Source organism: Boleophthalmus pectinirostris, unplaced genomic scaffold (assembly GCF_026225935.1).
Source record: "Boleophthalmus pectinirostris isolate CB_2022bp ecotype Guang Dong unplaced genomic scaffold, ASM2622593v1 HiC_scaffold_5, whole genome shotgun sequence".
NCBI lineage: Eukaryota > Metazoa > Chordata > Actinopteri > Gobiiformes > Gobiidae > Boleophthalmus > Boleophthalmus pectinirostris.
Genome location: NW_026571404.1, coordinates 14,696,387 through 14,720,326, shown reverse-complemented (window position 1 = coordinate 14,720,326; position 23,940 = coordinate 14,696,387). Strand labels below are relative to the sequence as shown.

The window sequence follows — 23,940 nt, the reverse complement described above, 5'->3', positions numbered from 1 at the left end:
CAAATGCTCTGGTCCACCTTGTGATGTCATCCAGTGGTAGTTTTTAAGTTAACAGTGACTTTTTACATTTACTTCAGCAGAAATTGCAGTCCAGTATCAATTCTAGGGCTGGCTAAAATTAATTATTGATTCTGGCGAAGGTGTTTGGAGGTTAAAAACACACTTGAGAAATTCCTGTATCACCACATGACATCACAAGGTGGAACAGAGTGTTTTCTGTTTGAGAACTTAGGCTAAACATGCAGGATTTGTGTGCATGTGTGTGTGTTTTTTTTTTTTTTTTGGTTAAACATGTGTGAATGAAACAAACCACAACACAAGTATGTTTTTGATGAATAACTGAATGGTTTAAATTACAAAATTACAACAAATAGTAAATGATGCAAATTCTCAACACAACAGAATCCCACTGATGATTAAAATAGTCTATAAAAGCATTTTCGTGTAGACCGTTCATCTTTAACGTGTCTTTTTAATGGATATGTAGCTCGATATAAAACACATTAAATGCTAATTCGAAGTCTAGTTAGAAGTTTTCAAACAAAGGGGTCTCTCTGATAAAACCCAAAGAGGTCGTGTTGGGTTCAGGACATGGGGGTATTGCGATGGAGGGGGGGGGGTCATGGGAGTTGGGGTCGTTGCCATGGAAACCAGCAGGAGCCAGTCCATGCAACAGCTCCTTTGTCATCATAAAAAGACTAAAGGGGGATTTGAATGAGAAAGGACACAGACATCAGTGAGGAGCTAGGGAGTACAAAAAGAGCGCTAAGTCCCAGGATGAGGAGACGTGAGCAGGATGCAGAGGCAGGATCTGGCTGAGGCCCTGTTTAATGTGATTTAGCCGTGTGTCTGAGAGATGGCACTCATTACATTTAGTCCACCTTTCCCATCAAGCAGAGCCACAGGGAGGAGAGGAGAGTGCGGATTTATAGATGAAGTGGGCTTCTGCGGGGGAGATTTGAGGAAAAAAATGTCGACTTACTACAAAAGAAAGGCGATGAGGTCAAAACCTGCAATGATGTAAAGGTTTAAAGATGCACTGTGCAACTTTTCTGGTGGATGAAAAGCAGATAACATCACCAGGTGAAGTCACAGGTCAGATCTATGGAGAGGTGAGGCATTAAAAAGGTATTTTATCAGAATTAAACCACTACAGATTTAGTTAATGCAACGTAGGTAAGCTGTACTTTGGAACATTCCAGGCAAAACAATAACACCTCCATGTAGACAAGCACATCGTCAAACAGAAAAGCTACACAGTGCACCTTTAAAGCATATTGCCTATTGTATGATAACGTAAATAAGAAAGAAAAGTTGTAGTGGGCATTTTGTAACTTATTAACTCAATTAACAATGAGTCACTTTTAATAAAACAAACAAAAAATTCCACGAAACTATGACTTGACCGGAGATTGAACCCAGCACCACAGTTACCCAGCATGCTATTCATATATTAGAAGTTACTGATTTACCCATGAAAAGTTAATAGAGCTGGCCTTGTATCTGGTATTAGGCTTTCAGATAATGATAAACTGTCGATTTAATTTTAGATTTCTACCCAGGGATTTCAGAACATAGACTGTATATAAAAATGGGCACAGCTAACGCGCCATGTTCAAGGTTGGAATTGAGCAAGGAGGCGCATCTGGATCCATTGGCTCCAATTGACTTTACACTGAAAAATCAGGGTTCCCGCTCTTTTTCACTGGCAAAATTTAAAAACTTTTCCATGAATTTTTCATGACCTAAAGTGAATTTTCCATGATTTTACGGCACCCTGTGTAGAATTGAGCAAACTTTTAGAGCTAAATATGAAATGTTAACCCTTTCCACTCACCTTATGGTTTGGTATTATAGTTTTTTAACATTCAAAAAACTGTCAGTGCATTTATTAACGTCTCTTTTAAACAAAAGGCGCATATGTTCGGAAATAATCATAATAGCCTAATGATAACTTAACAGAACGCTGTAGTTGCGTGAAGGAGATACTAAAATTCCATGATTTTTCCAAACCTTTCATTGAATTTATAAACTTCCATGCCTTTTCCAAGATTTCCATGAGTGTGGGAACCCTGAAAATTGTCAACTCTCTTTTTCTAACTGCTGTAGTGAGCCTCGTCTATTTTGGTCTTAAAATGTTCATAATAACCAGCTCTACATGTTTTTATTTAGCTGTTTTGTCTGTGAATATAGTCCTATAATGGAACTGACTCCAAATTCGCTATAACCTCTACCATCGACAGCTTAATTTGATTGGCGCCAAACATTATGAATTACGTCATACTCCCTTAGTCCACTTCTTTATACAGTCTATGTTTCAGAATAATGAAAGCTATAAAAGCCATTGCCATACTGATAAACAATTTAAACTGAGATAATTTTTCATTGGGAAATAAAAAAGTCATCAAAATGTTGCATGTAAGAGGAAGCTGAAACATCATTAATATCAAAAATATATTTCACAATCTTAAACTATTAGACTATCCATCTTAAATTACTGTTCCAAAAAGATGTAGTCATTATAAAAGCATAAAAAAGTTGTCCAAAACTGTGCACGATGAAAACACTTTAGCGCAAAAACAAGGCCTTCAGCACTGCACTTTCAACATCTCCTGTCATCTCTGAGTGATTTGACAGACGGCAGGACAGACCGAGCAGATGTGAAGACGCTTATGAGAATGGCCTCCTCCATCTTGGGCTGCGAGACTAATTATTTTCTGCCTAGATGGTGTGAAAGATGAGATTGTGTGTGGAGTGGGCAGCCTTATCACACCTGACGGACATGTGTAATAGCTGCGACAGATAGAGACCGAATGATAGTGAAAAAAGGGGAGGAGGAGAGTGAGAGAAGCGCTTTGATAGAGATGGAGGAAAAGTACTTGTGAACGAGAAGGAGGACCCCGCGGCGGCTGAAACTCTGAGATGAAAATGCTGAAGTGGAGCGTTTCAAGTCTTTAGCTCAGCGTGGAGCCCAGAAGAACAGCTCTGAGAGGAGAGGACAAGACGCTATGTGAGCTCAGTTTGGTGTAATGGATTCTAGAGAGGACGGTGGACAAGAGGAGAGAATAGACAGATTTACCAAAGAAGTAACATAAATATATAGATAAGTACATAGATATGGCATTCACGCTTGTACTAGTAGACTCAGTTTGCCATCACTTCCTTACCAAATTTACTTATTGAGGACTGGAAACAATTTCTTGAGAACTGCGTTTATCAGTGTTTTGTCTTTTACCACATAGTGACATAATTGGGTCATACCGCAATTAAAGTCTTATTGCTTCAAAATTATTCGTTATTTGTCATATTACGGATGTGGTTAAGTTTTGTACTTACGTTATATTCTCAAAAACTGGCACCTTTTTCATCTAAATGTCAAGGAAGGAGGTTTAACTGGTAATTGTGGCCACGTTATGATACTGGAAATTGAGTTAAATCTCAATTTTTTTTTTAAACAAATCTTAAATACTAGTAAATATATTAGTAGTATAAACACACAGTTGGATTTGAGCACAAGTTTTAGCTGTGACAATTGCTTTTCCAGTCCTCCACAGCATCGCCAAAGTGACCAAAGTGCTTTCAAATAAAACAAAACAATATAAAAGCATACAGTAAGACACATACATAGACTCCTGTGTAGATCCTCCTGCAGGTCGTAGTCTCGGGGCTGTTCTTGCTCCTCACAGGTTTCCCATGAAGAATCGGGCATGTCGGAGGTGTCAACAGGTTTGGGCAGGTCAGGGTCAGGTCACGGGGGTCTCGGGGTCACGGGGGGGTCTCTCTGTGTGAAGTGGGGGGAGGGGCAAGGAGGAGTGAAAGAGAGAGAGACAGTGGAAGGAGGACAGGAGACAGAGGAGGAGCTGACGGAGCAGGACAGATGGTGATGGGACAAAGATGCTCCTCACACGTGCATGTTGTTCTTTAATCTAACAGAAGACAGTGAAAACAGTTTCTCGTCAACATTTTTCTGGCTGGATCGTCTTTCAGTAAAGCTCCTTGTTTTGTGTAGGAAGTGCTGACAGCAGAAAAGACTAGAGCTGCTTGTAGAGTATTTGGAAAAATCCAGGTGGTGCATTGCTTAGTCACTTTGAAATATATGGTCTTGGAATAAACCCATACAAGATGGAAACTGTACATCGCATGTTCCAACTTACAGACATTTATAGGCTTGTAGTTATAGCAGTAGTGTTTAGATAAGACAAAACCCCCAAAAGAAAAAGGTATTATAAAAGTGAGTGTATTCTTACCTGTCTCTACACACAAAACTATAACTTAAAGTAGAACTATGTAACTTTTCTCATGAAGGGACAGCCACCTGTTTGTCTCCATGGACATGTTATTTCTTTGCCTGAAATGTTCCTCAATATTAGTATTGGTATTAAACAGGAATCAGCTGGAAAGTCTCCCTGGCCGGAAGGTCCCCAAGTTGGAAATTCACACAACTATCTCAGGATTTTATCTTACCTATTTCAATGAAATACATAGATAAGACATTCCTAAAAGTGAATCTGAATGATTTTTAGAACAAATTCAGTTGCTTTTTAAGTTTCTTGTGTCTTGTGTGTGCTTCCAAATTATGTTCGTGGCAGGTTAGAAATAATTAATATTTCTTCCCAAATCAACAGTTACGGCTGCTATAAGACACGGGCAACAAGAAAAAATGATTTAAAATACGATTTCATAGTTAGCCTCTGAAAGCAAATGAGGATTATATTGATATTACAGACAGAAAAAATGTGTGTGCCGCTTCAGGAAGATCGGTAAAATGACATAAACAAGGCCCGACATTTCGTCTGGTACACTCACATTTCATTTTATTATGATATAGAATGCAGATTTTCTAACTCAATACATCACAGTGCGTGACATGGCTGGCTAAAAGCCGACGAGAATGTCCTCTCTCGGGAGGAGGGAGACGTTCCTGCCGAGAGAATGATACTCGCACTGAGATTTTCAAGCCAGGGGGACGCTCGAGCTGGTATTCTATTAAATTCATCTGCTCACTGTAAAAGTAGGTTAATAAGGTATTTTCTACAGTAACAACTTTAACTGATAAAATGCTAAATTGATGCTGGATGTTTAATGCCATACTGGAATATTCCAGGTTGTAAAGGAAAGTCCCACTAGGAAAGTTTCACAGATGTCAACAAATGCATTACTGATACACACTTATCAAAGGATTTGGCAAGGAATTCTTGGTGAAAACTGGACTAATGTAACACAATAGGGCAAATTATAAGCAAACATAATAACACATCAATATTCTTTTCCCCCATTCAACTCAATATTTACCATCTTAAAACCTTTTCAATTGCTAATCTTTTAAGACACTGTATTCAACCTACCCTTCACTAACTCCCACAAATCTCTTATCGCTCAACCCTTTTTGACAGCGTAACATTTAGGGCCATATTTCACCCAGTTCTCATAACACTCCCATGCCAAACACCCACACTTCTCCCTGCACATGCCCCAAACCTGAACACAAGTCTGGAGCCTGTAATGTCAAAGCGTCTGGTCTGAAAAATCATGCCTTAAAAGGTATTTGAGAAGGCTTCCATCAATCAGCCCTGCTCCACCTTATCGCCAGGCCACCCACAGCCTCTCGGTCTTAGTGCTCGGTGGAGAGGGTTAATTATTTCCGGATAGGAGACAATGCAGGGACTGTACCTGTGTGTGCTGACTTGCCCACGGGGGACATTTAAACTCTTACAAACACGCCTCAATCACTGGCTCGTGCCTCTATGTACGACTACTAGTATACACAGAGGAGTACTGTAGTTGTGGTATTGTGTCATAGCATTACGTAGGACTGAGCGACATGGGGAAAAATGAATCACTATTTTCGTCACATTGATCAATCTGGATTTTCTGTTTGTTGTTTTTTCTTTTCAAAAACAAAATAATGTCCTTGGAGCATACGTGCTTGTGATCATTACCATTAAACAAATTCTTTACGCCCAATTTCTCTTTCATTTCAAAGTCTGCCCTTTGCTACAAATCACATTTTACTGACATGACATTGCGACCTCGATTCATATTCAAATAACTGCCCAGCCCAAGTACTACTGCTACTACAAAAATATACTAGAAATACTAGCAACTTAGATTTAGCCTCAGCTTTCTATTTAATTTATTGTTGGCGCTTAAGCTACTCTAATCCTCCGCGCTTGCACTGAATTGTATTGTAAAGAGAAGCTGTTTGATAGTAATTGATGGATATGAAGAGGTACTTGGGTAATAAAACAGAGCTACATAATACATAATTAATAGTTATATTGTAATGTTATGGTATTCTTTATTGTGTAACATGGCAGAGTGGTTAACCAGGTTTTGGCGTTAGTGTAATCCTAGCCTAAGTGGTCATTGTTTGGATGTACCCCCAAAACACTTGCTGATTCATCTTAAAGGGTTCATATTCATGTTACGCAATTTTTTTTGTCAATTTTATAATACCTGGAGTTGTGTTTTGTTTCATTGACAAATCCATATTTAGGCTGTGTTCTTCTCTCAAACAGAAAACGCTCCACTGTGCTTTTAAATTGCATTCACCACTACAATCATTTGGACAATTTCAGTGTTGGAACTGCCATTCTCGACTGAACTGCAAACAAAAAGTAGCTGTTCACTTGAAAACCACCGCTTCATAACATCACAAGGCAGAACAGAGCGTTTTGAGCTTTGGGGCTGTAGACAGACTAATAATAAAAGATTACTCAAACATGTGTGAATGAAACAAAACACAAGTCCAGGTCTGTTTTTGGGGAGACAACAACATTCAAAAAAGGCTTAAAGCTCAAAAGAATCCATTTTGTGAAATATAGGACCTTTAATCAAAACAACGGACTGCGTAATCCAGTGCATATTATATTTCTAGGACATATGTATTTTAATGGTAAAAATTTGGATGGACGTTACTCTGCCTTGAGCTGTGTTGTCATATATTCGTAATGCAGGCTTTGCGATGCAGACGACACACTGTACACACATGCGAACTCACACTTGGATTCAGTCCCAGATGTGAAGGTTTTATGCACTTTGGAGTCACACTGAGCCGCTGACTCTGCTTTGGCCGCTGGATACTGTGCAGGGGTTATAAGTCCTCCATGGCCGTGTTATGAAAGCGATGGAAAGCAGTGGGGTCAGGCTATGGTCAGGTCGAAAACGTACAGTCCAAAATATGACCCTCTCTCCTCCCCCCTCTGCCCTGCTGAAAACTGCTTGGTCTTCTGGCTGCTCTCTTTCCTGGTGGACAAACAGTGTGGAGTTTGGCTCATTGACTCACAAATGTACACATCAGCTGCTTGGCTTCAATCAGAAAAGGTGTTTTGGAATAAGGGCCAGTTCAATATTCACCTGCAATGATTTTTCTGTAAACACTGTTGGGAGATAAACTGCATGCTCTAACTCCATACAGACCAATGATAGACTGTGACAGAAAAGTGGAGTTTAACTTTGGGATGATTGTGGGGATGATAAGGTGGTGATTTAACGTGGGCCTATTCTTTCTGTATTGCTCCTCTGCGTACAATGATTGAATTGCATCCATGGGGTCATGTGGTGATTTTGTTTCTTACACTCTGGCTTGTCTCTTCCTCCCCTCTTCTGTCTGTCTCTGTGCACCTCTCTACCTGCCCTCACCGCTGCAGAGGCCTCCAACAAATACCACATATCTAAGCCCACCCTGTGCTCAGTGCACCCGGGCGAGGTGCTGAAGCTGAGCTGCCCGCTGCCACTCAAGGGGACCATCACCTGGACCAAAGATGGCCGCTCTCTGGGCGCCAACAATCGCACGCTGATAGAGCAGGACGTGCTGCAGATCCGTGACACTACGGCCAAGGACTCAGGCCTGTACGCCTGCACCAGTGTGGGCTCAGACACGGTCTGCTTCATAGTCAATGTGACAGGTGAGTCAGGAGAAGGCAGGTGCAGAGCAGGGCTAGAGGAGATAGGGTAGGGCCATGGAGGGAACTAATGAAGCCCCATGCACGTAGTGTTTTGGAGACTTGTATTCTTGGATAGTGCTACAAAACTATTTGTGTTGGAGTGAATGTTTGTATCAAAGTGCTAAGAGGAGTCAGGGCAGCCCGTGATTACTGGTGTGAAGTCTGTATGTCCCTTATGTGTTACTGCTGTTGTTCGTCCTCAGCGTTTGTCCAAAAACACACATAGCACAGGTGCATGTCCAGGAGAATTGGTCCGTTAAATGTGTCCCTGGTGAATGTGAGTGAATGTTGTCTGTGTCTCCGTGTGTTGACCTCTGACTGCCCAGGATGTACCCTCAGCCTGATTTAAGAGAGATTAAACAATAACCATGAAGGGCAACTGTGAGGCCTGTTATTGATATTTAACATTAGGTCAGTGCTGAGTGATTTGAGAACAGTGCATGCTTTAGCTTTAGCTTTAGCAGAGGGGCTTGTGTGAGCGCCGGCAGCAGTAACCCTGGTTGCTCTGTGCAGATGCCATCTCGTCGGGGGATGATGAGGACGATACTGAGCGCTCGGAGGACACAGGGGGCGACGGTGAGCAGTTAAGTGAGTATCCAGGGACCAAACTCTGAGTGAAGTTAGACTAGTCTGTGTCCTGCCCTCATTCTAAATGTGCTGTGTTCAAGAGTGCGTCTGCTTCTCTGATGTGCTTCGTTTCGCTTTGGCAGTGTCTCGTCCGCTAATGCATTTGGCTACATTGTGCATGCTGCTTAGTAGTAATCCTGCTCTGTTTTTATTGAATTTGTGTTTACATTTTCAATCACTAGCCATATGATAATTAGGTGCTTTCATGTGGTATAAAAAGGTATGATACTGACAACAATATGAACCAAACCTTTAGACTTCACACTTGCTTGATTCAAAAACTGGACTAAACTAGGACTAAACCAGGACTAAACCAAGACTATACCAGTGCTATACCAGTGCTATAACAGTGCTAAACAAGGAAAAAACAGGACAAAACCAGGATAAAAACAGGACTAAACCAGGACAAAACCAGGAGTAGAGCAGAACCAGAAACCAAGTGAAAGTGAATGAAAGCACCCTTAAATAGCTTATTCTGAAAACTCACTTGACAGCAGGATATTCACATAAATTTACCATTTTGGTTGCTGGGTAACTATGAAAACATGAAGCAAAAATCATAATAACATGCAGCAATTTTCTCCTGACAGTGTGGTTCATAAGCGTTAACTGTCACCTATGGCTTGCTCTTTACATCTATTCTGTTGAGTTCCAGTCTCGCCCTTTGCTGTGAAGTTTGTGTGGATTTGTGTATGTCTCCCAGGCGCGGTCCTCCAGGGAATATAGGGATTCTTCACATTCCTTTAGCTAACGTCTCTCGTGTAGTTTGGCTTCATGGGGCCTAGCCAAGCAACCATCTATCCAGCCAGCCAGCCAGCCAGCCATGCAGTCAGCTGGGCTCATCCATTATAAAAGACACCCATCTGGACCTTTGTTACCCACCTGATGGTCCTCTGTGTGTGTGAGAAAGAGAAAGTTTCTAGCTCCAAAACCTCGCCTGCTAACTTCAACGCTAGCCTTTAGTTTATATAGCCACGTGCACACATGCTTTGCACCCGAATATGCACACACATGCACACACACACACTCGAAAGTCAAAATGAGGGCTTCCACATCTTGTTAAAATTCTCCACACGCTAGGTCTCCTCCCCCACTACGGGCCGACTGTAATTGCCTGAAATCCATTAAATATGGGGGAGAGAGAAAGACTGACGGAGAAAAAAATAGTGGAAAGGGAAAAGATCCAGCAAGAAAACAAAGAGAAAGCTGTTCTGGCAGTTTGTGAGCTCACATGTGTTTTTCAATAGTCAAAAGTTAGATTATTATTAAAATGTAACTTGGAAAAAAAAGTTGAAAAGTAGGAGGAGGGGTAAAGTTGGATCGTGACCAGAGGTTTTGAGAGCTTGGACTTTTGGAGTGAGCGAGGAGGAGGTGGGTGTATGTGGGCGTGATACAAAATATATTCAACTTTTACTTTTTTTTCTAAACTTCAAATAGGCGGAGGGCACAGGGCCAGAGAGCAAAACAAAGCGTTTTGATTTGGCTTTGAGGAGAAGTTGAAAAAGCAAAGGTTGGGGAGAGGCGGCGGTCTGGGGAGTTTGTGCTGCGTCATTAATGCAGTGGTGTTATCGGATGAGAGGGAGGCTGGTTTTAGGGGGGACACCGTCAGGAGGGGGCTGATGTCATTTAGTTTAAAAAGCCACGTGGAGCTTTGGCCCATAGACTTGATGTTTTGAAATGTATTTCTCAACCCTTGACAATTCTAGCTTAAAGTAAATAGATAGTACAATGGACTACTACTACAATTTAAGTACTGTATATATTTGTATACTTTAGTTCTTGTGGGATTTTCAGCCCTTTGAAGTACTTCCATTGACTTGAGGAAATTGCTGTAAAACTAAATATGCCGATATGAGAATTTATCATTTTTGGACAAAACTGTAGCCATAAAGTTTGTGCTAGTCCAAAGTCAGGATAAATTAAGAGGAGCTGGTCTGGAAGGGCATCTGATGTAAAATCTTTAGCCAAATTATCTGCATTCAAATGAAATTGCATTATTTTGCCACATTTTGCCACGATATGGTATAAATTCAGTCACGATAACAAATTTTGAAGCCTGATATATTGCCACAGAGGAATATCACGATAAACAATAATATTGAAACTACTTTATGCTGCAGACAGAATAAAAATATAAAGCAGGATAATTCTGTTAAACCATTTAATACAGTATCAGTATAATAAATGAATGAGCAAATAATTAGCTTTTCATCCCTCTAGAGCTCAAATCTTTCCGTATTAAAAAAAAAAAAACTAGCAGAAATACACACGTTAAATATTGAGCCCCAAAATATATTGTTCCAGCTTTCATATATTGAACCGTAAGTTGATATAGTGATTACAGTGTCAAGCCCAGTAAAAATATATTAATGTCACTGTATTTCATTGCTTGCTATTAGTCATTCAGGTGCATTGTTTATTCAGTGTTTGCTTTTCGTGTATAGCTTATATAGTCTCACAATGCACCATGTGATGCAACAACTCAACCTGGAAACATTTAACTTAGAAACGGCAATAGCAGTGTAACGTCATCGCTCGCAGTCAGATAACCTCAGCTCACCCCCGGTCAGCTGTAGGACAAACAGCCGTGGAGAAGAGGGTCCGGATGGGGGGGCTCCGCAGTGAGAGTTCATCCCCATCTGGAGCATCTGGAGGGCGAGGAGGAGAGAGGCAGAGGGGTACTGTCCCGTTTGAAGAAGTGCCCTGTCGGACGGAAGAGCCTGGGAAACTGCCTCTCTCACCTTTCAAGTCCTTGCTTCATCCTCCGACCCGACCGCCATTACAGGGTCAGAGGTCGTCCAGAAGAGACAGCTTCGCAATGGGCTAGTCTACACCTCATCTGTCTATGTCGAGGTGGACTGTCTTAAAAAGTATTCAGAAAACATGCTACTCAGTCTTGACTAATGCAATAAGGACTAATCTACTATAGAAAAAAAAATCATGAAAGTCCTGGAACATACATTGTGATCACATTGTAATACAATGTAATTCAAGTCAATGCAGTGCACAATCTGCCTCCTATCATCTACAAATCCTCTTGGTCTATATTTTATGCCAAATGTCCAGCCAAAAACAAACAAACAAAAAACTTACCAGTAGTGCAAAGAAAATAGACGTGATAAATATAGACCCTAGTGTCGTAATACTCGAGACCGGTCATGGGCTTGAGACCTTCCTCGAGACGGTTTTTGCAGTCTTGGTCTCGTATAGGGCTCAACCGCATTTGGACTCAGTCTTATCTCGGTCTTGAAGGTGCTTGGATTCAGTCTTTTCTCAGTCTTTAAAGCGCTTAAACTCAGTCTCGAAGTCTGACACCCAAGGAGTGATAAAATGGAGATAAATGTATAAAAACATTGACATGTATATGTGCCAAAATAGCTGTAAAATGCAAATAAATGTCAAAAATTACAAAGATGGTCATGATTTGATCTCGATGGGCCATGGTCCCAGTCTTGTCTCAGTCTCGGGCCTTTAAAAGTCTCGGTCTCGATCCTCAGAGGTCTTGGTCTTGGCCTGGTCTCGGGATGCTGTGGTCTTGGACAGGTCTTGGTCTCAATTAATTCAGTCTTGACTACAACACTAATAGACCCCCAAAAAGTCAATATAGCAATTATCACGACAGACCTATCCATCTAAACGTATTTGTATATTACGGTTAATGTGTACTTCTTATAGATCACAAACAACGTGACAATACAGGAAGAGGATCTTAAATTACTTATACTTTGCACCATTTGCAGTAGAGGAAGGAAGAGCGCTGTTTACGGACTTGTCCATCCAAGTATGCATGTCTTGTCCGGTGGTCCGTGCCAGAGAAATTCATGGCAAGTTTCAGATAGTGTGTGCCGAGTGAGGGGCCTGGATTGTCGGTGTTTGGGAGGGGGGCTGTATCAAGCAATCTCCTGGGTCTTATTTATATGTTTATGAGCAGTATTCAAGAGCTGTTATCTACTGGGTATTCCCTGTGTTACTTCTGCTATAAGTGAGAGGGAAGTGCTAGGGTGGTGGTGTATGGACCGTTTGGGCTGTTGTTTGACTTTGAGCTTGGAGCCCCATCTGTTTAGGCAATCACGCTCCCAGGTGCAGAGAGGAGAGAGGGAGCGAGAGAGGGAGAGAAGGAGAAACAGGGGAGAGGGGGGCAACAGGGGGGCTACGGAGGAACGTCCAGCTGAGAAAAGCAGGCTGGAGCTGGGACAAATGGGAGCTTGGGAAGTGATAGATTTCAGGAAGTCTTGATGAAGTCTGGACACTGTTCAGAGCTATTGCAATATGACAAAACACATTGGTTGTATCAGAGTCGTAATCTTAGTTGTATATAGTCACAGGTCCATGTGGCATACTGTATGTTTATTTAACTTTTGCAAATGTTCGCAGAGATTAAGATGGAAATGTCATTATTTAGCACTACCATGGGAAACACATTATATCTGCTGGATCACTGGCTTTGTTTTGATTATGCAATGATTGTTGACAGTTTGACTTTTATAGTTTTTATGAGCTAGAAAGCAAATGACAATCGTTGCCTTCTAGTATTGCACATTGTTTTTTAGACCAAATGCCCTTTCCAATTCTTTTTTGTCTATTATGCAGGCTTGGGACAGGCACAAACAATCCAAAATAGTGATTAGTAGTATCTAAGGGAGCATTCAAAACCCCTTGTCATATCTTGCTTTATTCTTACTAGTATCACAAAAATTACATGTTTTTCGCCCTAATCAAAACATTTACCAAAAACAGATAATTAAATCCTTGATGGCTGATAATGGCTTCCTAAGTGTGATAAGCATCCCTCGCCAAGTGTCAGGCCGATAAACAGGAGAGCTCTGGTAATTGGGGGAAATGGAGGAAAGAAAAAAAGCCGCTAAGTGGAATGAGATGAAATTGAATGTGATGGTCCAGTTACCCTGTTGGCAACGCCCAGCCCCTCTCTCCCCCCCGGAGTTTTGTAACAGGAGAGACTACAGTGGTGTCTGAAAAGTGTGTGTTTTTGTTTAGTTGTGTACATATGTGTGTTATGTTTGTGTGTATTGTGGTTGTGGGTCATATCTAAGTGGGGTTTGGAAAGTGTTAAGATTGGTTCAGCCTTGGCTCCTTCGCGGTCACGCTTGCTTGCTCTGTATCAGCCTCTCTCAGTCCAATAGCCTCCAGCCTGTGTGCTGTTATACTCTGCAGTATTGTGCAGCTTTAGCCAGGATTTTAACAAAGAATAGAAAGACACTGGACAATACGAAGCAAAATGACCACCCACAAAAGACATATTTAAAGGTCCTATATGACGCAAAACTGATTCTTGTGAGCTTTAAACCATGTTAGGATGTTGTTACCTTATCAAAAACATACTCGGATTTGTGTTTTGCTCTCCACCTTGTGATGTCATGAAGCACTAGGGTTCAAGTTAACATTACATTTACTACATTTTAACTTTTGTTCAATAGAGATTGTTAATTCCATATGGGAAATTATCCAAAAGATTCTAGTGAAAGTGTGTGGAGTTTAAAAAAACAGGGGAGCACTTCTTGTATTACCACATGACATCACAAGGTGGAACAGAAATTTGTTTATTGTATAAACATGTGTGAATGAAGCAACACAACTCCAGATATAATATTGATGAAGATACAACATTATAACTTAAATCAGAAAATAGTTTAATATGGGCCCTTTAAAAAGAAGTACAGATTTAGAAGATTTTTCAATTGATTAATAAAATCTCTATAGAAAATGGAAAATAATCAATATATTGGTACAATTTGTGGGCGAAATTGGTCTATTATGCTTATATTTCAAATTGGTACAAAATCCAATACCTGGTGATTTCAATGGTGATCAGGATTCACAACAAAATCCAACATTTTATCCTTCAGTCACTGCCAATCTTTCATGCATCCTTGTTTTAACACAGAAAACTTTGAAGTACTTTGAAACATTTGCACTTACCTTGATTGCGGTTCTTTCCAGGCGCCCCCTACTGGACATCCTCGGCGAAGATGGAGAAGAAGCTGCATGCGGTGCCAGCTGCAAACACAGTCAAGTTCCGCTGTGCTGCAGGAGGCAAACCCACCCCCAAACTGCGCTGGCTCAAGAACAACAGGCCTTTCCGCCAAGAGGACCGCATGGGGGGCTACAAGGTAAGCACAAACAAATAGAAAATGAATACAATATTACTGCTTCAGTCACAACTATATATCATGATGTATGCAGTATTAAATTAAATATCAACCCAAGATTACACATTTCTCCATTACTTTACAAAAATATGTGTGACTGAGTTTGTGAGATCCGATGGGCATGATTGACAGGTGCATAAGCAAATCAGAGACACACATGGTTCGTCCGTATCAAAACAAACATAGCTGCTCATGAGAAAAAAAAGAAAGGGAAAATAATAATATATGTTATACTGTCTAGAAATAGGCTACTTATTGGTATTTTTAGATTGTTCTACCCTTACTACAATTTCCAAACAACTACTAGTCTAATCATATTCTATTATTACCATTAGTACTATTAAGACTACTACTTTTACTACTGCAATACTAACCATCACCAAATTTTATCATCAGGAGTCTCACAGTAATATCACGGACAATATATTGAATTAGAAACCTCTTTGCTTAAATTCATTGTTATGGTGCAGCAATAGCTAAAAAACAGAGGGAGCTACACAGACCATGATCCTTTTGTGCTGTTATTAAGCACTTTTAAATCTTAATTATTTGGATTATCACAAAGTAGCATATTCATAATTTTGTTAGCCTACATAAAATATCGCACCATAAGTTGCATATCGTGAAAATATTGTATTGAGAGAATTGGATATCGTTACATCCCTAAGTAGAAGTGGGCTGCTTATTGATGTTTTTAGATTTTTGCATCCAATTCTACCCCTACTACCATTTCCCAACAACTACGACTCCTAATAATATTCTACTATTATTACTATTAAGACGTTTACTACTGCAACACTAACCGTCACCAGAACCGCTGTTACTTTACAATACATTTATAGTTATACTACTATATATTTACCAAGTATTTTCTCTGCCGCTCCTACTGCTACTGTCTCCTATTACTTTACAATACACTTTGCACTTCTGTTTTTACAAGCACCCACAGGCCCATAGCTCCTCTGTCCTCTCTTCCTCCCTTCAGTGGACAGTCAGGCTGATAGAGCAGACAGAGCAAACCCAGCGTTTCTTGTGTGAAATTGAAATTGCCCATCCATGCACCCACCCTCCTCTCCCCTCTGAGCTCTCCCTCCCCCCGTTACCTCAAATAGTCCTTTTCACTTCCTGTCAGTCGGAAACCCAAGGCCCAGTACGTGAGGGTTAAATGCTCCCAGACAGTACAGTATAGAGAAAGTAAGTCTAAAATGTGTCACGTAACTTAATCAGGGAGAACAGGTCCTGCTGGCTCCTATGTAGAAATGCTAACTTGGGTCTATTCAAATGGGGTTTACAAACACAGTCGCTAAGATGGTTAAAGTTTAAGCGGAATGGGCATCATGTTCCAGGCAACTTGCTGACATTGTGCGTGCTCAATTCGCCGTAAAGACCTCTACAAGTACAACAAATGAATAATGAATGAGCTGATGCAATGTTAATATCAACATAAATTACTTTGTACACGTCACTTAGCACTGCAGTGAGACACAACGCCAAAGGAAAATAGCAGCGCTTGTTTTGCAAATTGGTCTCTAGCGTGACGAGTATCCAAAAGCGATTTTCATGGAAAGAATAGACAGTTCAGTCAAAGTACAATTACAAACAGGCTTATAGCTAATATTACGACGTCGTTTGACTCAACTCTTTCAACTGCACAAAAGTTTTGAAATGGAACCTACCTGGATGACTAAAGGATTACGCATTCGTTTTTTTTATAGCTTTGGTAAATGGTCACATTTTTATATAGTGCTTTTCCATCTTCAACCAAGGAAACCCATTTACACACGTATATTCATACACCAGGACACAACGCCATTTTTCGATTTAAATAAATTATTTTCCATTTAACACACATGCAGTCAAAAGTCTGATCTCAGCGCCAAACCACATGCTTTTAATGGCTGTACTTGCTGTGGTCCTGTTGATTAAAAAGTCCCAAGGTGATCATTGCCAGTTACAAATAATGAACCCTGATCTCCAAAATGTGATTAATTGCACAGCTCTGCAGTTATAAGGAATAGAACTGGGTCACACAATCAGCACAACTGAGAATCACAAAAATGCTTTGAGCCTGCCGTACAAATTAAATGACAAAAACATAATTATGTGTCCCTAGAAACTAATGGTGACTAATTAAGTAATTGAAAATAAATAAATAAATAAGATATGTGGACCTAATCTAATCTCATTTTGTGTATTTTTGATCTTTCTATTTAGTCCAACCGTGCTTTTTAATACTTGTACAATCTGATGTTGAGATTCAATTACATTTCTCATTTTAATTCCCAGGTACGAAGCCAGCACTGGACCCTGATCATGGAGAGCGTGGTGCCATCAGATAAAGGCAACTACACCTGTCTGGTCGAAAATGAGTTTGGATCCATCAACCACACGTACACGCTGGACGTAGTAGGTGAGTACACAAAGGCGAAGTGCAGAACTAGTGTATTTTAAATTGTGTGTAGCAGTTCAAAGCTTTACTACGCTTTCCTTATGCATTCTGAGCATCAGTTTATGAGCGCTTTTCACAACTTTCAAAGCGAAGTTTTCTCATCACGGTAATCCTAATGACAACTAGCATGCTAACAGTGCTCTTCCTGATTCTCTGACTTAATAATTAGCATGGAGACAGGACACAGCGGTCTTATATTGACAGCTTTTAAAATATACCTGTAAATACACTTTAAACAGCTGTCCGAAGTGTGTGCGAGCGGAGAGCCCGCATAGTGAAACTCCAGTGTTTATGGCTTCATTGTTTGAAGGCCCAGGTGCACTAAAGAAGCAGGTGCAGGTCAAGCAGTGGAGCCAAGTCACTGTAAAAACTCACATGTCAACAGCTTGAATGCAGTTTCATATTAAGACCTCAGTTATGGTGGGAAATGGACCTTTGCAGAGTAAATACAAATGTCTTACTGTTCAAAGTGTTCACTGCTCAGTAATTATTTTGGAGTTTTAGCAGCAGCTGTGTGGTTTTAGTACAAAAAAAACAGGCCTACATGTGTGACAGACATTCTAAAGTTAAATCATGTCTTTCTTTTGGTCTGTCATAGCTTTAAAGGGGCAGTCCGGAATTTTGGACCTCATTTCCAAGTTAGCATAGCATTAGCATAGTTAGCCTGCCACTAAAAACACACCACTTACCTGCGCCACAAAGCACCCGAAGCAAATCTATTATTACATCAGACTATTAATGTAAATGTCTGTGTCGATAGAATAATTTTAGAAGTAAAACCAATCTAGCATTTGAAGGATTTATGTTTGCGCAGCAGCAGTGATTTGTACTTCCTGATAGAAAGCTTGGCAGTGGCGGACTGATATCTGAGAAAATAGTCCCTCAACATGCAACGATTCATGTGACGCAAGGTTAGTTTTATTTCAAACCTTATTCTATCAACACAGACATTTAAACTGACAGTCTGGTGTAATAATAGATTTGCTTTGGGTGTTTTGTGGAGTGGGTAAGACTGTTTTTAGTGGCAGGATAAACTATGGCCATTGACTTGCACTAGCCTAGCACCAGCGACCTCTGCAAATACAAGGACTGGATTGAATATTTAAAAAAGTGTCTCCACACATCTCCAACACTCTGGCTCACTAGGAAATGAGGTCCTATGTCCAAAATTTTGGCCTGTCCCTTTAACATTGTAATAGAAGTATTAGTAGTAGTTTTAGTAGTAGTAGGAGTGGTAGTAGTAATGTCTGTGACAGTACGTGAGACAGACTACCTTCTTTCTAAAATTGAACAGTCTATCTTTAAAATATTTTGGTCTCTACTAGCTTTAGCAGCAGTCGGTGTAGTAGTAGTGCTAGTAGTAGTAGTAATAGTAGTAGTAGTAGTATTAGTAGTAGTAGTAGTAGTAGTAGTAGTAGTAGTAGTAGTAGTAGTAGTAGTAGTAGTAACCAACCAATCAGAGGTCCAGTTTTATGCAGGCACGTGATTGGTCAAAGGTTGAGTCACTGAAAGGTCATTGTCATCTTTTCAAACAAACGCTTTCTCTATAAAACCAACATAACTATACTATAATAAGTAAACCCTAAAAAGGTACCATTCTGCATTTAATATGACAATCCTTTCTCTATAAAGAAGTAAAAATGCAAAACTTTTAAAATGGTTTCACACACATCATTCTGCTATCATCAGCACTATTCCACAGAGTTCAGAACCAACCCACTCAACCTGTCAACCCGACCTTTGGAGCCCGAATGCAAAGAGACTTTTTCTGCCCTGTTTGCAAAATCAATACACGTCAGTTTACAAAAGAAGAAGGATTGTGATAGTAAATATGTGTACTATGTCTACTATGAGGCCAAGTAACCTCCCTGACCCTATCCTGCAGATTAGACTTTTCACTACATCGGCCTCATTTGAACTTACCTGGCCATCAAAACCAGACGCTTTGACAATACTTTACAAAGACGTTTGAGTCTACAATCTTATCATGTCTCCCTTGATTTCTGATGGGCGTGATTGAGAGGCGAATGAACCAATCAGAGAAATACATGGCCTGGTTGTGTCAAAACAATCACGGCAGCTTCCAAATAGAGAAGAAAACAAAACAAAACACATGATTGAGAAACAGCACTGATTTCTGCAGAAAAAACAAGCAAAGCACTAATCTTAATATGCGTCTGATATTAAATCGGTTTTAGCTAGTAATTAAGGATGTACTTTAAAATATGGCAAAGGTTCTGTCATTTCTCTCAGTTATTTTAATTCCAGTCTGAACCACACAAATTCTTTCAGACCTCAGTGTAATGCCTTCGTAAGTGACCATAGGGAACTTTTTTTGAACAAATGGAGGAACATAAAGTACAATACAGAACATACCTGTACTTAAGGCTCACTCCTGTATAGTCTTATAGTCTTTAAAGTGCTCAGTCTGAAGCATACATTTCTGCTTTTCGTTGAGTTTTATTGGCGACAGAGCAGTAAACCCCTTCACGTCTGGCTCCACTGCCGCTGCCCCCTGCACCCTGTAACCTCCTGTTTTATTTCAATCCATTATTCCGGGTTGAGAGAGGGAGAAAAAAAGTGGAGAGAGAGAAAGAGAGCGAGGAGGAGAGAGAGAGTAAGCAGTTCTTATCAGTACTCCTGCCCAAAAGTTCAGTTATCTAACCTACACCTAACCAGATTTTACTATGAAGAAAAAGTATCTGAACATATAACTTGTATAATATAACATATAACTTAACTACCGATTAACAACTGAACTTTTAAATGGGAAGAAAAATCCCTCAAAAATGTTGCTTATACCCATGAATAATCAAACTTGCGATTACATTTTCTGATATTTCAAAGATCTCCCCTCTCCTTCTATTAACCCTATTAAGTCTTAACACTGGCTCTGATTGGCTGAGCGGGGCTTTGTTTGTTGACCCGTACCAACCTGTAGATGCCACTCTGATCCTGAGCAGGGAGGTTACCCAGAGTTCACTGGTCTCACATGGGACACATTGAAAGCCCCAGGAGGACTCATGCTCCATCACTCCACTGTCAGCAACAAAGCAACTATCTAAATAATGACTGATTAGTTTAAACCGTGACACCAGGACTGCAAGCAACAATACTTCAAATTAATACATAAACCAACTAGCTAACTAACTACACACTTCTGAATTCATCCATTGTTACTATTTCAAATTTTTTCAAAGTTTTACCATTTAAAAAGCTTAATTTGAGCACAGTTTTTTTTTTCAAAGTTGTGTTTCTTTGGAACACTTTTGGAACACAATTTTAAAGGCACTGTACACGAAAAACAGAACTAGTTCATTCTAAACAGTTTGCAACGGCCTCTTACAGCATCTTAATTTTTTACTGTGAAGAGTTTAGAAGTGCTTTTTACTTTCAGAGGCCAGAGTGGAGTTTTGCCGTCGCTGTAAATGACTAGCATGCATCAGCTTTACTTCCTGGTTCCTGTGCGATAAATATGCTTTATAATTAGATGCAAACTAAGTACACCCCCTTTAATGACCATGCTACTACATTTTAAAATAAGTAAATTAAACTATTCTAGGGACTAATTGATCAAATGTACCAAAGTCTAGTTTTACCCCTGGACCACCGCCTGGGATTTCCAACTGTTTCCCATTCTTTTTGCTGACCCTTTTCTCCGCCAGTCTCCAAAGTTACCCGTTAGATGGGCAGAGCTGAATCATTTGCACTGACACATAAAATGATATGAGCCCGAGTGGTTTTGACTGTGATAAGACGGAGCGGTGTAGGAGGAGAAGTCAGTGAAGCAATAAGCACGACCAACGCGAGGAATGCACAGCCAGGAGGAGCGGGAGGAGCCAATATCTGACAGGTTTTATAAAGAGGAGACAGGCAGACAGACATATGGACTGTACATGGGCTGATACCTCTCCTATCTCCCTTCACACAGCTAATTCTTCTGCCTTTTTTAGACTTTAGACCAACAACACTGCTCTGAGCATCACTTGACTGAAATAGACTAAGGCAATATAAAGGAGAAAAAGGTTAAAAAGAAGAGAGTACTGTACAAATGTCTGAATATAAATGAATAAACCAAACTAATATAGTTAGTTACTACCGAGTGTCCTTAATAGTTTTATAAATAGATAGATAGGAGGACCTTTATTTATCCCGAAAAGGGGAAATTCCAATCCTGGAACACACAGTTCAGGTTCTTTTCAGCAGGAGAGATAAATAAACAATAAAAATAGACTTCTAAACATTTTAACTAGAAAATCAGAAATATTTTGAACAGCCTTAAGATACTAAAATACAAGTGTGTGCTCATAGTAAAAATGTAAGGCTACAAAACTCATGTACAGTGTAGCATGTGTGATATTTGGATTGCATTATCACAACTGTAAATTAGTATTACGCAGTTCAGCCCTACTCAATACTATAAATACTAAGGCTGCTCATTCTTCACCCATTTTTAGCCTGGTTCTTCTTAAGCCCACCTCCTTTTCTATTTTCTCCATCACTTCTCTTCACCATCCCCCTGTCTTGACCCACCCCCGACCTCATACTCCACCGACTTAATCCGAGCACCCACCTCAGGCTTTGTTTTGGAAAGCCATTGCACTGCCCCGGGCTGAGTGATGTCATTCTGGGCCCAAGGGTGGGGGTTGGTCGGTCGGTCGGTCGGTCTACTATGGGTTGGGGTCCGTTTGAAAGAAGGCCATTGTTCAACAGGTCGAGTATTTGGATTCACCGGCCAAATGTTTAGCCTGTAAAAGAATGCAGGTGGTGAAAGCATGTAGGGCAGCTTGGTATGTTTCACTTTTCAAACTTCAACACTGTTTATGTCAACCTCTCACATGCAGCACACAGAAAAAGGAGCCTAGTATGGAGAAAATTCTTATTTACTACTACTAATACTATTTACTATTACCATATAAAGGGTAAAAGGTGGTATATAGGTGTTATTGCTATATAGACATTTCTTAGTATGGCATTAAACTTATCTCCATTGAGACGAGTAGGTGATGCCAGGCCAAGTTACAGATCCAGATCAGAAGAGAGGTAGGTGAATCCTGAATAAAAACACCTGTAATTGAATAAATGCAAGCTACATGTGTTTAATGCTATACTGGGGAAAATTCTAGACAAAACTATGAGATCTGACATATTCCCAGTTACTTTAATATATTGTAATCATAATTTATACTATCGAATATTGCATCTTTTCTCATCTATTGCAGCCCTACACTACTTTCCACCTTCGCACATACATCATACTTGGCCAAGCTCCTCCCACTGCATAGTTTTGAAGTACTTTTACACATAAATGGCCCTGCCTCTTGTTTTGTGTGAAGCTCAGTGGGAGTAGAAACACATTCCAAGTCCAGAATGTGAAGTCCTGTTTTACGCAGATAAAGTCGCCGAGGCTCAAAGAAAAGCTCTAATGATTCCCTTTTTATTACTTTGTACATCTCGTGCACATTTTCAAGCTTTATTTTGACGCTTATGAAGACATAACAGGAAATGAACGGGAGAATAGAGTCAAAGCCGAATAGATCAGCTCTGAATAATATGTAATGTTAACCAGATATGTTTTTATTAACGGAATGTTTTGTATTTGCACCTCTAAAGTTTACTGCTCACACCACACCTCAGGATTTCTCTTGTTGTGCTCATTGCATAATATACTGCTTTGTTTATTTGAAGGTTAAGGTCAAAGCTGTTTGTGGACGCTCACATACCCACCTGTGAGACACTGCTTAGACATTTAATGCACACATTTATGTCGCGCCTGGAGGTGTCTAAAAACTCGGATCATAATGACTATGACCAATCCTCAAATGAGCTCATGCCGTTACACCTCTGCTCTGAGAAAGCAAAGGGCACAGAAACTCAACACTTTTTAACTAACTCTATGGACAAATTTGGGTGCTTTGTTTATTTTTTGTATCCAGTTTCGTCTTTTTAAGTATGGACCAAATATTTGCATCAGAAATAAAGAATAAATAAATAAATAACGAGAGGCTGTCAAAATCATCCTATATATTATATAGTAGTAACACTAAAAACTACTTGGAAATGTAATTTAATGTATCGATTTCCTTATCTCCTGATACAAATCTGACATTTGACAAGTTGCTCCTGAATTTTCTCCAACTTTTCCTTAGTCATATCTTTGAACTTGAGATAAAATACCTAAGTGCATTTGGATATCGGAAGCAACTCCTGTGTTTTAAAACCGTACATAGTGGAATGGAAGTGCTGGTTTATTTTGGGGGATTCTTACATTTATATTGGCCAACTCTGAGAACATCCATTTTAATTCTGATCCTCCATTTTCCACAGAGCGTTCTCCACACCGGCCGATCCTGCAGGCTGGACTCCCGGCTAACACCACGGTCCATGTAGGAGAGGACGCACGCTTTGTCTGTAAAGTGTACAGCGACGCTCAGCCACACATCCAATGGTTAAAACACATCACCCAGAACGGCAGTCGCTATGGGCCAGACGGACACCCATATGTTCGCGTGCTCAAGGTAAGAATACTTTTACGTTTTCATTTTGCAAGAAAAATCCTCCAACTTTTTCCAGAATGTGCAGGTGTTTCAAACTTCAAAGCTCTTCAAAAGGATTAGGCTCTGTCTTACTCACATTATCAGCTCAGGTATTTGAAATGTGCATGCTATGTCCACGCTCAGGTATACATTTTTGTTCATTTTGTTGGCGCTGTTCAGTTGATACTAAGCTTTTTGATTCAAGCTAAATTACA

The 23,940-nt window shown here is 40.1% G+C and overlaps 1 protein-coding gene across 4 annotated transcripts in view; it reads left to right on the top strand.

The window, feature by feature from the left end:
- The window catches only part of fgfr2 (fibroblast growth factor receptor 2), a 59,049-nt gene that overhangs the window by 9,112 nt on the left and 25,997 nt on the right, over window positions 1–23,940 (top strand). For 2 of the 4 annotated variants that reach the window (XM_020933558.2, XM_055162642.1), the window contains exons 3-7: window positions 7,650–7,907; window positions 8,460–8,534; window positions 14,532–14,701; window positions 17,027–17,150; window positions 23,517–23,707. In XM_020933558.2, coding sequence (XP_020789217.1) covers window positions 7,650–7,907; window positions 8,460–8,534; window positions 14,532–14,701; window positions 17,027–17,150; window positions 23,517–23,707 — 818 coding nt within the window. The remainder of the gene's footprint in view (window positions 1–7,649; window positions 7,908–8,459; window positions 8,535–14,531; window positions 14,702–17,026; window positions 17,151–23,516; window positions 23,708–23,940) is intronic. The other 2 variants (XM_055162643.1, XM_055162644.1) reach the window with 2 other exon arrangements.